Source organism: Armigeres subalbatus, chromosome 1 (assembly GCF_024139115.2).
Source record: "Armigeres subalbatus isolate Guangzhou_Male chromosome 1, GZ_Asu_2, whole genome shotgun sequence".
Classification (NCBI taxonomy): domain Eukaryota; kingdom Metazoa; phylum Arthropoda; class Insecta; order Diptera; family Culicidae; genus Armigeres; species Armigeres subalbatus.
In genome coordinates, this window is record NC_085139.1 from 223,215,477 (window position 1) to 223,232,480 (window position 17,004).

The following is a 17,004-nucleotide window of genomic DNA, read 5'->3' on the forward strand; positions in this document are numbered from 1 at the left end:
CAATTATGTTATAACTTCATTTGAAATTGTTTTTATGTTCGATTCCTTCCGGACTTGGTGGGTCGGTTTCCCCCTCACAGCCAGTTCGACTTCGAGAAATATTGTCGTGTGACCTCATGGATCTATACACAATGGGCCAAAATAAGAGAATACTATTTTCGATCACAAAAAGACTCAACGTATGGCCTCTTAGGACCAATACGGACACAATGTGGTGCTATTGGTTTTGTACCGAGGTCTGAACTCCAGAATGATTTGAAAAACTTGGAACATCCGAACATATCTAAAACATATCTAAATCGTTATCATACACATGGCCTTTAAGGACATATATGGACTGGACACAATGCTATTGGTTTTGTTTTGAGAGTAATTGATGAGCTATTTATGTCTGAGCTTCAGAAAGATTCGGAGAGCTTTCAACATCCGATTTAGTCATATCTAAAACGCAAATCATACGTTTCGACCTATATGGACACAATGGTAGACGTGGTAGATTCTTTAGGTCTGAACTGCAGTACGATTTGGAGAACCTAGGACATCTGCAGGTATATTCTTAGCATCACGTTACCCATCTTTTGAATATTTTTACGACATTTTCGTAGAAAACGAACAGTAGGTAATGTCTGTGACATGACCGCTAAGTGGACGTAGGACTTGACTTGACCATGCCTTTAAGATACATAATATGTCCAAATTTCTCACATCAAATATTTCGGATAAATAATCGGCGTTGCATACTATTCCTTGACAAAATCTTCTTATCAAACCGACACAGAAATCAAATCTACCTCGAACAAGAATCATCAAAAACAATTCAGGAAGTATCTGTCCAGTCACGGAATATTAGCCTCGACAGTGGCAACCTTCCCACTGAAGGACTGCCTGAAATAAGCCACAAGTTGGCCCAGCAGCGGATGTAGGGCAGCCCGGTGGCATCCCTATCTCACACAATAGGTTTGCTTTGCAGCCAACATTGCGCGACCGTATCCCACTGACAGTTCTGTATCCTAATGAGAATCAAATGTGATGTTTGTAAACAAAACACATACTATCATGAATTTTACACTGCGATGTTGGCTGCAGAAACATGGCGTCGTGCCACCCACCTGATGTAGGGCCTCCAGATCCGTGCGAAAGCGACTGAAGGAGAACATTATTTTTAACTCTTAGAGCCTTGAAAAAGGCTGTTTGCTTCGGCTAAGTCCAAAAAGTAAGAAAACGATCTTTTCAAATAACCGCGAATTTCTAGTGGTGGTATAAAAAATGCTGAATGCTCTGCGAGCGAATGCACTTTTCTTTTATACCTTATTTTGAATCTTCTCTGCTTCCCAATTGGTGGGCCAATCAGCCAGTGTCTTGTATCCCGCTTCTTTGTCAGCCAAAGCGTCATCATCATCAACGCGTTCGAGAAGGGCTTCTTCTTTTTTACGCTTGTTGCTCGCTGCTGGCGTCTATTTCCTAACGGGCCTTTTCGCTTGATACAGGCCAATAAGCCGGGCAAGCGAGCTTAGAATTGCAGTTCAGGTGAGAAGTACGTGTTCTTTTCTGAGACAACATTGTTAGTAGTAGATGGAAGGAAACACCCGGACATGGGATTTCGGGTGATAAGATTTAGAATTGGTAACATGGCACGATCATTCAGTCACGTTCGCTTTGTGTGCGGTCAGTATCAAACAATGTTTATCTAGATATTTCTTGATCAATGCCAAAAATTCAACATTTGATGAAAAATCGATTGATAGTTTATTAATGTTTGAGCTGTTATCGGTGTTTTTTCTAATCCAAATATCCAAATATTATGTAAGAGTTTTGGACATCTTATGTTTTTTATGCATGGTCAAGCGAAGTCCTTCGTCCACTTCACGGTTAGATCAGAAAAATTATCCACTGTTAGTTTTGACGCTATTTATGAAAATCCCGCATAAAATTTAATCTCTAGAATATTGGATTTGGCACCCATGTAAAATTTCTATCCCGAAGGGTATTGAAAGCTTTGATATTGATATCTATTATTGGCTCTCTGAAGAACCGTTTGTTTTTTGGACATACATGCTGCATCATGTGGCTTTTCTTCATCCTGTCTCGGCTCAATACCGATGTCGGCCGGTCTCGGCTTGACTCTGCTACTGGTGCCGGTATCTGCAGAGCATTGCTGCTTTGTCGGATCTGTAGGCTGGACTGCTGATGTACTGGCTAGGTTTTGGCTGATGATGGTCGCTTCGATGGTGTCGAGCCGAAAAAAGCGGTCGGTGCAGACTTCATTCCCTGCTAAAAGATGTGAGTGCTGTTCAATCGATGATGCGGTTGCTTCGCTAGTCCGGTCAGAATAAAAGGAAAAAATCGCGTTGCGATATTTTATGGCTTCTCGGCAGACCCAGCGGCTGCTCATTCACTGGTGTGTGCACCAATGAGAACGTGGTAATGGAATGATGCAAGTATTATGCGGTACCCATATTGATAGGTTCCCTTGATCTCAATGTTTTTCATTGAAAACAGTTTCATGCATATTGAACCAAGTTTTTCGGGTCTTATCAAGCATGGACATGGAAGGCATACTTGATTGAGGAGCTTACCGCAGAAATTCGTCCATTGAGACGAATGCTATTAACGTTTAAAATCTTTCAACACAGCGTAACGCGGTCGATTTGAATATTTTGAATAACACCCGGTATAGTAAAGAGAGACGTAAGACCTACGTCAAAAACAATGATAAAATCAATGTTGCGCGGTATTATTGTGTAATTTTCGACCATACAAAAGTGGTCAACTTTCGATCCCTTCACCGGCGATTACGGGCTGTGGGTGTGGCCGATCAATCTGAGGTCAGTTTCGGATTTATGAGCTGGCGGTTATTTGGGTATACAGGGTGCGGCAGAAAATAATGCGAAAATGTTTAAACTTGAATATTGGGTTAATTCGAGTAGCTAGTGACTAATTTCTGTTGAAAGTATATTTGTTTATGTTTACTTTCAAATGTTGCACCGAGAGATTGTAATTGTTTTATTTCAAATTTCTAAAAATGTACGCAAAAGAAGTGGTTACTAGTTTGTTGCTCGCCCAGAAGACGCCGAATGAGATTACTATGGTGGTAGGATGTCTTTTGGCCACAGTTTATCGCCTTAAAACGTCTCTGCAGGATGGATCTAAGCAGCGGAAGCCGGGAAGCGGACGTCCATGCTTTGCACATATGCCAAACGTGATCAAATCGGCTCGTGGAAAGATTGCTTGCAACCTGGTGTGTTCCATAAAAAAATCGCCAAGGAAGGCAAAATTCCAGAGAAATCCATGCGAGATCCCTTAAAGAAAACTTGCATGTACCTTCCAGAGATTAAGTGAAACGCCACTTGATTACGGACCGGGTATAAGAACTACGAGTGACTCGTTCACAAAGATTGCATTCTTTGTTAAAAAATGAAAAACATATAATCCTGTTCTCCAACGCGAAAAGCCTTTTAGTATCGATGCTGACGCCATCGGCTGCTCGGACCGGTTCATTTCACCGAAGAAAATTGTGGATGTTCTGGAGAAAATGATGTTTAAATTCCAAACCATTCCGGCTGATGTCATGATGCTTGGCTTCGTGGCCACAACGGTTTGAAACTGCCGCCTGTTTTCATTTATGTTTAAAATAAATACCGAATTATTTATCGGTATTTTAAAGGACCAAGTGCATCCCTGGGTTAAGTCCGAATTCTCCGATGATCATAACGTTGTCCTATGGCATGATGGAGCGCCATGTCACACGTACAATCGACCCAACAGCAGTCCGGATCTTAATCCGTTGGGTTATACGATTGGGGCGTATGTTGAAGCACGAGCCTGCAAACCATCGCACCCTTGTGTGAAGACCCTAACGTCAGCCCTAACATGCACATGGCAGTCGATGTCGGAGGACTAGGTTCGAAAGGGGTGTTTTAGCTCCGGCGTCGTCTTGAAGATATTATTAATAAAAATAGAGCACAGAAAATTTGTTTGAAAGGGCCTTATAATGATAACCAAACTCGAAAATGTTGACATTATTTTTTTTTTTTGTCTTTATTATCGAGACTTTCAGCCCGAGGCTGGCTCGTCTCGTTGTTGATATTATTGCTTGGAGCAGTTTAAATGAAATTTGAAAGAAATAGAACCAATTTTAGCATTATACATAATAGAGCGGGGCGCACTTGTATGTAGCAATGCTAACTTCATCCAATCAAGTGAGATCAAGGTGTTTCTGAATTATTTTGGGACCCCAATCAACTGTGCAAGATATGGGCTCGATTGGTTGCGTCCTCGCTTTCCGCATCGCGTTTCAAATTCGGAGATTAGTATGGGAAACGTACATTTTTACATTTTTGCTCTTAGTGGCTTCCATTGATCACTTTGCCAAAGAATGTACGTAGCTGGAAGGTCTACAAAAATTGTTATTACGCTTCGAAAATTTATTGTGCAAACCATATGCAAGAAATCAATGTTTCTGCTATCACTACTAAACAACCTATGGTTGTCAAAGGCCAAAACCCATCTTCCATCTTGACAGATTTTTTTTTTACTTTGTGAAATTATTCCGAATAACGCCCATTAGCTCCAAAAAAGACCTATAAGATCAATAATTTTGAAAAAAAAAACATTATTGGTTCACGTAGTTTAGCAGTGCTGGCAGAATAAACAACTTTTTTCATATGGTTCGAACAACCAATCTTAGAAGCATTGTAACTATTTATTGTGCACGTTCCAGCAACGAACGCTTTTTAGCGAAGTTTTTCGGTATCCTTTGGGTTATACTTTAACGCAATGTGCCACTTGGTTTGCGATTAACTGAAACGTCTAGAACTAAAAATGCCAAAATATGCATTTTCCCATACTAATTTCCATACAAACTTCAAACGCGATGCGGAAAGCGAGGAAGCAACCATTTCATTTCATTTATTTAGTCTACATCTAAACAGATAACACTGAATCAACCATTTGACGCCACAATACACGGTTCGAGGCCGCATCTCTCCATCCTCGGATACGCCCCACGCTCGCCAAGTCGTTTTGCACCTGGTCTGCCCATCTCGCTCGTTGCGCTCCACGCCGTCTCGTACCTGCCGGATCGGAAGCGAACACCATCTTTGCAGGGTTGCTGTCCGGCATTCTTGCAACATGCCCTGCCCATCATACCCGTCCGGCTTTAGCTACCTTCTGGATACTGGGTTCGCCGTAGAGCTGGGCGAGCTCATGGTTCATTCTTCGCCGCCACACACTGTCTTCTTGCACACCGCCAAAGATGGTCCTAAGCACCCGTATCTCGAATACTCCGAGTGCTTGCAAGTCCTCCTCGAGCATTGTCCATGTTTCATGTCCGTAGAGGACAACCGGTCTTATTAGCGTCTTGTACATGACACATTTGGTGCGGTGGTGAATCTTTTTTGACCGCAGTTTCTTCTGGAGCCCGTAGTAGGCCCGACTTCCACAGATGATGCGCCTTCGTATTTCACGACTAACGTTGTTGTCAGCCGTTAGCAAGGATCCGAGGAAGACGAATTCCTCGACCACCTCGAAGGTATCCCCGTCTATCGTAACACTGCTTCCCAGGCGGGCCCTGTCGCGCTCGGTTCCGCCTACAAGCATGTACTTTGTCTTTGACGCATTCACCACCAGTCCAACTTTTGGTGCTTCACGTTTCAGGCGGGTGCACAGTTCTGCCACCTTTGCAAATGTTCGGCCGACAATGTCCATGTCATCCGCGAAGCAAATAAATTGACTGGATCTGTTGAAAATCGTACCCCGGCTGTTACACCCGGCTCTCCGCATGACACCTTCTAGCGCAATGTTGAACAACAGGCACGAAAGTCCATCACCTTGTCTTAGTACCCGGCGCGATTCGAACGAACTGGAGTATTCGCCCGAAATCTTCACACAGTTTTGCACACCATCTACCGCTTTGATCAGACTGGTAAGCTTCCCAGGGAAGCTGTTCTCGTCCATAATCTTCCATAGCTCTACGCGGTCTATACTGTCATATGCCGCCTTGAAATCAACGAACAGATGGTGCGTTGGGACCGGGTATTGCATTTTTGAAGGATTTGCCGTACAGTAAAGATCTGGTCAGTTGTCGAGCGACCGTCAACGAAGCCGGCTTGATAACTTCCCACGAACTCATTCACTAATGGTGACAGACGACGGAAGATGATCTGGGATATTACTTTGTAGGCGGCATTAAGGATGGTGATCGCTCGAAAGTTCTCACACTCCAACTTGTCGCCTTTTTGTAGATGGGGCATATAACCCCTTCCTTCCACTCCTCCGGTAGCTGTTCAGTTTCCCAGATTCTGACTATCAATTTGTGCAGGTAAGTGGCCAATTTTTCGGGGCCATCTTGATGAGCTCAGCTCCGATACCATCCTTACCAGCTGCTTTATTGGTCTTTAACTGTTGAATGGCATCCTTAACTTCCCTCAAGGTGGGGGCTGGTTGGCTTCCATCGTCCGCTGAACTGACGTAGTCATCTCCTCCGCTGCCTTGACTTTCACTGCCTGTACTCTCAGCGCCTTTCAAATGTTCCTCGTAGTGCTGCTTCCACCTTTCGATCACCACACGTTCGTCCGTCAAGATGCTCCCATCCTTATCCCGGCACATTTCGGCTCGCGGCACGAAGCCTTTGCGGGATGCGTTGAGCTTCTGGTAGAACTTGCGAGTTTCTTGAGAACGGCACAGCTGTTCCATCTCCTCGCACTCCGCTTCTTCTAGGCGGCGTTTCTTCTACTGAAAAAGGCGGGTCTGCTGTCTCCGCTTCCGTCTATAATGTTCCACGTTCTGCCAGGTACCTTGCTGCAGCGCGACCGCCCGCGCTGCGTCCTTCTCCTCCAGAATCTGTCTGCACTCTTCGTCGAACCAATCGTTCCGTCGACTTCGTCCCACATACCCGACGTTGTTCTCCGCTGCGTCGTTAATGGCTGCTTTAACTGTACTCCAGCAGTCCTCAAGAGGGGCCCCATCGAGCTCACCCTCTTCCGGCAACGCTGCCTCGAGATGCTGCGCGTTGCTTCAGTCGCTCTAGGTCGTACCGCGGCAGTCGTCGGTACCGAACATTGTTGATGACGGATAGTTTTGGGCGCGGTTTAAACATCACCAGATAGTGGTCAGAGTCGATGTTAGCGCCACGATATCTCCTGACGTCGATAATGTCGGAGAAGTGCCGTCCATCAATCAGAACGTGGTCGATTTGTGATTCTGTCTGCAGTGGTGATCTCCAGGTGTACCGATACGGGAGGCTGTGTTGGAAGTAGGTGCTGCGAATGGCCATATTCTAGGAGGCGGCGAAATCAATTAGTCGTAGGCCGTTTTCGTTCGTCAGCTGGTGAGCGCTGAACTTTCCAATAGTCGGTCTAAACTCCTCCTCTTGGCAAACATGAGCGTTCAAATCTCCTATGATGATTTTGACATCGTGGCTTGGGCAGCTGTCGTACTCACGTTCCAGCTGCGCGTAGAATGCGTCCTTATCATCATCAGTGCTTCCGGAGTGTGGGCTATGGACGTTGATTATGCTGAAGTTGAAGAACCGTTGTTTGGTCCTTATCCTGCACATTTTCTCGTTGATCGGCCACCACCCGATCACGCGCCTTTGCGAGTTTGTACAATCTTATTTAATTTCATCACTTAATTGTACCTTGACAGATACATATTTCGACCTCGACAGTAAGGTCGTCTTCAGAAATTTCTGCATTACTCGAGAAATAACCAAGTGAATTGAACCAAATTTGATATGTGGAGTTTTTTGAAGACAAGAAACGTTGCTTTTTTTTATTCGTATTTTTATTTGGTAGGAACTCTGTGTTCTTAATCACTACTGTGCCGTGATCTACTGTGGTACTCTGCTCTACACGGTTAGAAAAAAGTACCTAATTTTAGGTACTTTTTTTCTCTTGCATCTCCCTCCCTCTTCCCTTTGTTGTCATAAAATAAAGAGCAAAACCACTCAACAAGGGCATTAAAGTGTGGGAACCCAACGTTGGGTAATCTCATGTTCACAAAAGTTGAGTGAAATTTACCTAACTTTTGGTTAGCTTGTTTTAAAAAATAAATATATTTTACTTAATATTAAGTGAATTTTACTTAATTTCAAGAAAAAAATACTTAATTTTGGGTTCTTACACTGAACCCCCGATTTGAGTGAAAAGTACCTAATATTAGGTACTTTTTTCTAACAGTGTACAGAATCCCCACAGAATCTATTTTTAGATTTTAGATGTCCATAATTCGTCATCGTTGTATTTGCCAGTTCATCGCATCGTGTGTCCATTGTGTTCATTTGCCCATGTGATGAATCCAGTGATCGTTGCTTTGTTTGCCATTAATTGAAGTACGTTGGAGGAGTGCCTCCGAGAAGAACAATTTTGTCAGCCGTCATCAGGCAGCCGTATCGGTGAGGCGCGTTCCCCAAAACGCCACCATACGGACTGCGCTTTTGGCGACTGACGAAGGATTTGGTGGTCTTCAAATTCGGTATTTCCTGGGTAGAAGCCGTGAACGGAACACCAAAATATGGTATTGACGTGATTGATGTAAGAGATAAAAGAACAGACAGCAATATCAAAAAGCACCGAAATATCATTTGAATATTAAGAATTCAGTCTTTGTAAAGTCATTCATAAATCTCAATCATTGAGCGCTCCCGCGCAAACTAACTCGATTGCAAATTTAAAGGAATCCATCACGTCTGAGTTTTTCATGCTAAAACGAATAATCTCACTCATTTTCCAAAAAATCCTAAAAGTGTCAATTAGAGGACAATTTATTGTTTACACACGCAAGAGTATTCCTTGTTCTATGTGTTGAACGTTATTTAATTGTTAACGTTATGCACGAGATATTGATCACTTCTAACAAAAAGCTTAATCTGAATCCACATGATACAGGAGTGCAAAATAGTGATATTGTCGTCTGATCTTTTATCTCTTATATCAATCAAGTCCATATCTCATTTTGCTATCTTATCACGATTTGTTAATGATATGGAAATGCTAATATCATCTTCCAAACTTAGACGTACATGTTCATGATAGAATTAGAGGCGAAAGTATAGAATTGATAGTTCCGTTAGGATACGGCAGGCATGAAGAATGTTTTTATAGAAGTCGATTTGAAAGCGAGCGGAGGGCAATATTTGTGATGGCACATATCACACGTCCTTCCTTCTGCCAAGCTCCCGTATGAAGGGGGAGGGAAGAATATCAGTGTACTATTTGTTATTATTGAGCTATTTTCGTCTGCTCGGGTTACTGTTCTACCAACGCTTTTAAAAACTGAAGGATGTTCAAAGGTAGCTTTGCTAAACTTCTTCCAAAGAGGTTCACTCAAACTATTACCGCAAAATGTGTCATGTAAAATATTCCAGTAATGTGGTTGCTCAATTTCATCCGTTCATCTGCATCACTGAACAAAACAATCAGTTGAACAGGGAAAGCTGCCTTCATTCCCCCACTTAATGAATTCAATCAATATTACAAACTATGTGCCGCCTGCAAACAACAAACCGGAAGAAAATCAAATCGATTCCGTTCCGCTTTTATTTTTCCTTTCCATTTTCCAAATCGAACGGAAATTGCCACAACCTGCCCAACTATTGACGAGAGAAAAAAAATCGGAAGTAAATCAAAAGAATCCCAGCCTGCACCACATATCCACGTTGCATTTGCAGTTCCGACTGAAAGCACTTGGCACTTACCGTTGTTTTGAAATCGATCTTTTTTCCCAGCCGAGCCTCACCCAGGGTCCAGTTGTGGATGGCTTGCGATACTTCCGGATTTTCCGGATCAACCAACCGGAAGGCGGTGATGTTGGTGCCACCGTACTTGAACTCGTCCAGGCTGATGGTGTGCAGGTCCTGGTGGGTGAAGCAAAAGGCATTTGAAAATATAAAATTAGGGTGTTGATTAAATCAATTTGATGCATTATTGTTATTTTTAAAACAGTTTCATTTTCTAATCGTTATTTTGTTTTCAAATCTCAATAAAAAGTGCTAGGCTCCAAGTACCGAATACTCACCAGCGACGTGATCAGATAGCTGTGGTAATCGCTCATCATCCCAATCTGCTGAGCCTGTTTGAGCACCTCGTAGATTTTCTCGGTGGTGCAATCCAGCACGATGTGCGACTCGGCTGAATTTTTGATCTGTTTGAGCAGCGGACTGTGGAGCGGGGGTGTGTGTGTCGATGGCAGATTAATAGTCGTAGCAGCAGTAAGAGCAACCGAGTTCCCATCCGAGGGTATAACGATGGGTGGTCGCCGATGTCACCGTTGTCGTCGTCGTCGTCATCATCATCGAGCACACGATTTCGCAGATAGGGATCGAAACGAGAAAATGGAAACAGCAAAGTTTGGTGCGATTAGTAATGGAATGTAGACACCATCCGGTCGGTTACGAGTTGTAGTATCGCAGTATCGAGTTATGTCGGAGGAATGTAGCATCAGGATAAGGGTAAAGCGGGAAGATAGGAACCAGTGGCGGAGAGCGGAGAATGGCGTGAAATTTGCTAGGAATTAGATCAGATTCCCCGCTGGCAACAATGTGGTTTCGAATCGTTCCATCGACGTGGCGTCGATGAATTGCAGCAGCAGGATCGGTCAACCGGTGCCAAATCCGGACCGGTTGAAATGGATACAATGGAGAAATTGTGGCTGTTCAATCGATTGAGATTTTACAGGTTCGTTAATTGGAGTTCTAAAATTCAATTTTGAAAATTGATCTTTCAATAAATTTGATTATCACTCGATTAACAGACACGATTGAATTCAACTACAAGTATTTTTTTAAAATTTAGATTTGATTAATTTATTCAAACGTGCCAAGGCATTTTGTCACGCTGTTTACAAATTTGCCTTAAGGTCCAATGCTTGATGTAGGTACCATTAAGTAAATGTTCAGAAATGGGTCCCAAGATGGTAAATCATTAGAAACCTCATTTCTCTTAAAACAACTTCCATCTAGAGTGGTTGATTTGTTTCGACGTTAGATTTGCGTCTTTCGTTTTTTCATAGACCCAGATATCATCTTATCATTCTTCTTTTTCTTATTGGCATTACATCCCCACACTGGGACAGAGCCGCCTCGCAGCTTAGTGTTCATTAAGCCCTTCCACAGTTATTAACTGCGAGGTTTCTAAGCCAAGTTACCATTTTTGCATTCGTATATCATGAGGCTAAAACGATGATACTTTTATGCCCAGGGAAGTCGAGACAATTTCCAATCCGAACCGGCACCGGGAATCGAACCCAGCCACCCTCAGCATGGTCTTGCTTTGTAGCCGCGCGTCTTACCGCATCTTATTATTAGTAGTAAGTAAAAAATTAACGGAGGCCAAATAGATAACGGGCTGATTGCAAATTATCTTCAAAATTAATTGGACACTTAGAAATAGAAGAAGTTTTTGTTTAAATAGATTTATAAATTGATAGTCAACCTTTGTGTGGGTTGGCGTGCCTTTAAGTGGACCTAAGAGCATACCAATATTTGTTTTTGTGAGCTGATACTTCTTTGGTTGAATTGAAAGTATAGGAAATCATTGTGTCAGATAAGATATTTCTGTTTTGTTTTTCGAAAATTAAAACTAAAGAAAGGTTGTTTCATATGGGTCAAAATAAAAATGAGAGCCTTAACTGATTTAGTACATATATTTCAATATTTCAATCCACAAAACTTACAAACCATATTATATGATTAAAAATAAAGTTAATTACTATTTTTTATCAGTGTAAATTCTTCTTCTTCTTCTTGGCATTACATCCCCACACTGGGACAGAGCCGCCTCGCAGCTTAATGTTCATTAAGCACTTCCACAGTTTTTAACTGCGAGGTTTCTTAGCCAGGTTACCATTTTTGCATTCGTATATCATGAGGCTAACACGATGAAACTTTTATGCCCAGGGAAGTCGAGACAATTTCCAATCCGAAAATTGCCTAGACCGGCACTGGGAATCGAACCCAGCCACCCTCAGCATGGTCTTGCTTTGTAGCTGCGCGTCTTACCGCACGGCTAAGGAGGGCCCCATATTTATCAGTGTAACATCTTCTTATATATAAAAATGAAATGGTCTGTGTTCGTATCCGCATGACTCGAAAACGACTGGATGGATTTTTTTCATTTCTTCAGCAGAAACATTCGTTATAGTTTCCGACGGGTTTATATGATATTGGGAAAATTACGAGTAAAGTTGAGCAAACCGTGAATAACTAAAATTGTGATTCCTATGCGAACTTTGCATGGACAGTTCGGAATGCACATTCTCGCCTACTATGCAGGACAACGTCTGCCGGGTCGACTAGTTAGTGATAAATACAAGCTGACAAATAATTAAGAAAAACTCACATGTGCAGCTCAATCGGGTTGTACGCAAAAGTGCCTTAGGACTACGTAGCTATACGAAATTGATGGTATTTGTCATCATAGTTTGTGTCTCTTTATCATCATTGATATTTCACTCTTCCGAAAATCTCAATATAAGCTCTTTCTTCCTCATCAAAAATTGGTGGCCCTGTTAAGAGCCGTTTGTTCAAGTGGGTGCCACAGAAACAGTCCATTTCGCAAATAATTTTTTTCTTTCCATAAAATGTTGGTCCTGCGAAGAATCAATTATCTTTTCCTAATGCGCCTTTCCAATAACTTACTGCATCCAAACGCTTGTCGGCACCTTGCGTTGAAACTGTCCGACCGTCACTCGAAATTTTCAGCACTGCCACTGCCATCCATGCCTTCGTGCTGCTGTGTCCGCTCCGCTGCATCAAATTTTGTCGAACCGTTCTTTGCGGAATCCCGATCAAAATGGCTCGCGCGTGCCGGAAATCAGCTTTCTTGTATTCAATAAAATAAGCCCGTTATCCCCACCTCTTTGTGATCTGATATGGATGTAAATATAATGAGCACTCATAACGATTAATAAAGGGGCGGAGCTAATGGAATTACTTCTTTAGATACATTTTTTTTATTTATTATCAGACTAAGGCCGGAGTGGCCTGTGCTGCACATAAAAGTCTTCTCCATTCAGCTCGGTCCATGGCTGCACTTCGCCAACCACGCAGTCTGCGGAGCGTCTGCAAATCGTCCACCACCTGATCGATCCACCATGCTCGCTGTGCACCTCGCCTTCTTGTTTCCGTCGGATCGTTGATGAGAATCATTTTCACCGGATTACTGTCCGACATTCTAGCTACGTGCCCGGCCCACCGCAGTCTTCCGATTTTCGCGGTGTGAACGATGGATGGTTCTCCCAACAGCTGATGCAACTCGTGGTTCATTCGCCTCCTCCACGTACCGTCCGCCATCTGCACCCCACCATAGATGGTACGCAACACTTTCCTTTCAAAAACTCCCAGTGCGCGTTGGTCCTCCACGAGCATCGTCCAGGTCTCGTGTCCGTAGAGAACTACCGGTCTTATAAGCGTTTTGTAGATAGTCAGTTTGGTACGGCGGCGAAATCTATTCGATCGGAGCGTCTTACGGAGTCCAAAGTACGTACGATTTCCAGCCACTATGCGCCTCCGAATTTCTCTGCTGGTATCGTTATCGGCGGTCACCAGTGAGCTCAAGTACACGAATTCTTCAACAACCTCGATTTCGTCACTATCGATAGAAACTCGTGGTGGGTGGCTTACATTGACCTCTCTTGAGCCTCTTCCTATCATGTACTTCGTCTTCGACGTGTTGATGACTAGTCCAATCCGTTTAGCTTCGCTTTTCAGTCTGATGTAGGCTTCCTCCATTCTCTCAAAGTTACGTGCCATGATATCAATGTCGTCGGCGAAACCAAATAACTGGACGGACTTCGTGAAAACCGTACCACTCGTGTCAATCCCTGCCCTTCGTATTACTCCCTCCAAAGCGATGTTGAATAGCAGACACGAGAGACCATCACCTTGCCGTAACCCTCTACGCGTTTCGAAGGGACTCGAGAATGCCCCTGAAACTCAAACTACGCACATCACCTGATCCATCGTCGCCTTGATCAACCGTATCAGTTTATCCGGAATTCCGTTTTCGTGCATTAGCTGCCATGGCTGGGCCCGATCGATTGTATCATATGCGGCTTTGAAGTCGATAAATAGATGATGTGTGGGTACGTTGTATTCGCGACATTTCTGCAATACCTGACGTATGGCGACCTGGTCTGTGGTAGAGCGTTCACCTATGAATCCCGCCTGATACTGCCCCACGAACTGTCTTGCAATTGGTGTTAGTCGGCGGCATAAAATTATACAATGCAGTTTATCGCCCTTTTTATAGATGGGACACCTTCCATTTACCCCTGCTGCAGAGCCTCATCCTCCCAAGCCTTGGTAATGATCCAGCGCAGCGCTCTAGCCAGTGCCTCACCACCGTGTTTAAACAGCTCTCCTGGTAGTTGGCCAACTCAAGGGGCTTTGTTGTTTTCAGCCGGCCGATCTCCTCCTGGATTTCCTGGAGATTCGGATCCGGAAGTCACATGTCCTGCCCTGCGCGTGCCCCTAGGTTGATTACCATACCGCCGCCATTGTCTGCCATATCGCCATTCAGGTGCTCTTCGTAGTGCTGCCGCCACCTTTGGATCATCCACGCTCGTTTGTAAGAAGGTTTCCGTTTATGTCCCTACACATATCGGGCTGTGGCACGTGGCCCTTACGTGAACGGTTCAACTTCTCATAGAACTTTCGTGCGTTATTAGCATTGCGTTTTTAGCACATATGGCGTGCCGGTACCAGGTGGTATCAGGAAATCAGTGAAGGACATAGTGAACAGTGGTTGAAGCGGACGGTTCCAATGCGCCAGGTTTCTGTTGTGAGAATCCCTCGGTGTTACTTCCCGAACGCCACTCGTCAGGTTTATCGTGATTTACAGTTGAATATCTTCGTCGACGCAAGCGAAGTGGCATACGCTGCTGCAGCGTATTTTCGAATTATCGATACATACGGAGAAGTTCATTGTTCGCTGGTCGCAGCGAAAACTAAAGTCGCTCCTCTAAAGCCATTATCAATACCTCGCCTGGAGCTGCAAGCCGCTGTACTCGGATGTTGATTGTTACGTTTTGTTCTAGAGTCGCATAATGTTAACGTTAAGGAACGATATTTAACGAACGTTTAGGCATGGCTGAAGGCAGACCCTCGCAAATATAAACAATATGTGGCTTGTAGGATTGGCGAAATTCTAGCGGAACTAAATGAGTGGAGGTGGGTGCCTTTTGAAGGCAAACCCAGCGGATTTAGCAACGAATCTCTTAACGCAGAAGGAATCTGGTTTACAGGGCCGCTATTTCTACAAAAATCCAAAAATGAGTGGCCGAAGTCTAGGATGTTACAGCAAACTACGAATGAAGAGATACGCGTGTGCAACATTCATTGTGAGAATATTGGGGTTTCATCCTTGATTGACTGGAATAGATTCTCGAAATGGGAACGGCTGCACAGGGCCATGGCATTTGTACTAAGGTACATTAATAATTTGAAGCAGCTATGCCATGGTGGTAATAAGTCGAGCGGAAACCTGACACATGCTGAACTTATACAGGCCGAAATAATGTTGATCAAGTTGACTCAGAGGGAAGAATGTCCAACTGAGATAACACTCCTTTCCCTCAACCGCGATCGTACAATAGCACACAGATAACTTTCAGTAAACGAAGCGCTCTGTATAGTTTGTCACCATTCATCGATTATGTCGGGCTTCTCCGAATGGATGAGCGGATCGGAGCAGCGAAAAATGTGCGTACGGATACGAAATTCCCAGTTATCCTACCAAGAGATCATCTTATCATAACGCTAATTGTGGATGCATACCATAGGAAATTCCAACACGCTAACGCAGAGTTGTGAATGAGATAAGACAACGATATTATGTTCCTCGACTAAGGGCGCTGGTTCGGAAGGTCAGTTTTGGTTGTCCAACATGTAAGCTACAGAAAGCCACTCCTTACGTTCCTCGCATGGCTCATTTTCCTCCGGCTCGTTTAGCATCGTTCGATAGACCATTCACATACGTAGGACTGGACTTCTTCGGGCCTTTGATCGTGAAAATTGGACCCGATAACACTAAAAGGTGGATCGCGCTATTCACATGCCTTACGATTCGCGCAGTTCATTGTGAGGTAGTACACGGCCTTACAACTGAAGCATGCATCAAGTCCATTCGTCGCTTCGTGTGCCGTCGCGGTGCGCCTGCGGAAATTCATTCAGATAACGGCACGAACTTTCTAGGAACCGAACGAGTTTTGATGAAGCAGATCAAGCAAGTCATCTCTGCCACTGTGACCAGCACTATACTACAAAATGGGTTTTCAATCAGGGTTGTAAATATTCGGCAGCACTGGATGAAGGTGATGTTTTTTTATGTCATTTTTTTATTTTCTTCCTGCTTTGAAATCAACCTCACATTCCCGGAGAGGCAGAAAAGTAAACAACTGACTGCGCCGCGAAGATGAAATTTACCACAGCAAAATGTATACAATCACCCAGCAAATTGAAAAAAATCACCACGCGTTTAAATGGGTCACTCACAGTCATACGGTAAGGCGCGAACTGAGCAGCCTGTCAGAGCGACTTGTGAGTGGCTGAATGCGAAATTGAATGGTCGGTGTTGGAAATGATTTTTCGGCTGCACCCAGTCGCACTCACCACGGCGGCGATGAAGGCGACCGCAGATTATACTGAGATCCATGTTTTCACTGCATTGACTGTGAAATATTTCTACCCTGGTTTTCATACCTCCATCGTCACCACATATGGGCGGCGCATGGGAACGCATGGTGCGCTCTGTAAGACAAGCAATGTTAAGAGCGTATAACGCTCCCCGAAAATTGGACGACGAATCCTTACTAACGTTTGTTATCGAAGCCGAGAGTATCGTCAACAGTAAAAAATCTTCGCATGGCAGCTGCTGCTTGAAGAATAACGGTATGAAGTCTTCGTTCTTCGATGTCGTCATGACGATTCGGTTACACGACGAAAGCTAACGTCGTGCGCGTCATTGACGATGTGTAGAGTAGCAATGGAGACATTGCAACTCGTCGCTA

At 43.9% G+C, this 17,004-nt stretch overlaps 1 protein-coding gene across 2 annotated transcripts in view; it reads right to left on the reverse strand.

Annotated features, from left to right (window-relative positions):
• LOC134205821 (glutamate receptor ionotropic, kainate 2) overlaps positions 1-17,004 on the reverse strand; it is an 872,584-nt gene that overhangs the window by 200,859 nt on the left and 654,721 nt on the right. For both annotated transcript variants that reach the window (XM_062681433.1, XM_062681435.1), the window contains exons 6-7: positions 10,015-10,156; positions 9,695-9,853 (exon numbers count right to left, since the gene is read on the reverse strand). In XM_062681433.1, the coding sequence (XP_062537417.1) occupies positions 9,695-9,853; positions 10,015-10,156 (301 nt within the window). The remainder of the gene's footprint in view (positions 1-9,694; positions 9,854-10,014; positions 10,157-17,004) is intronic.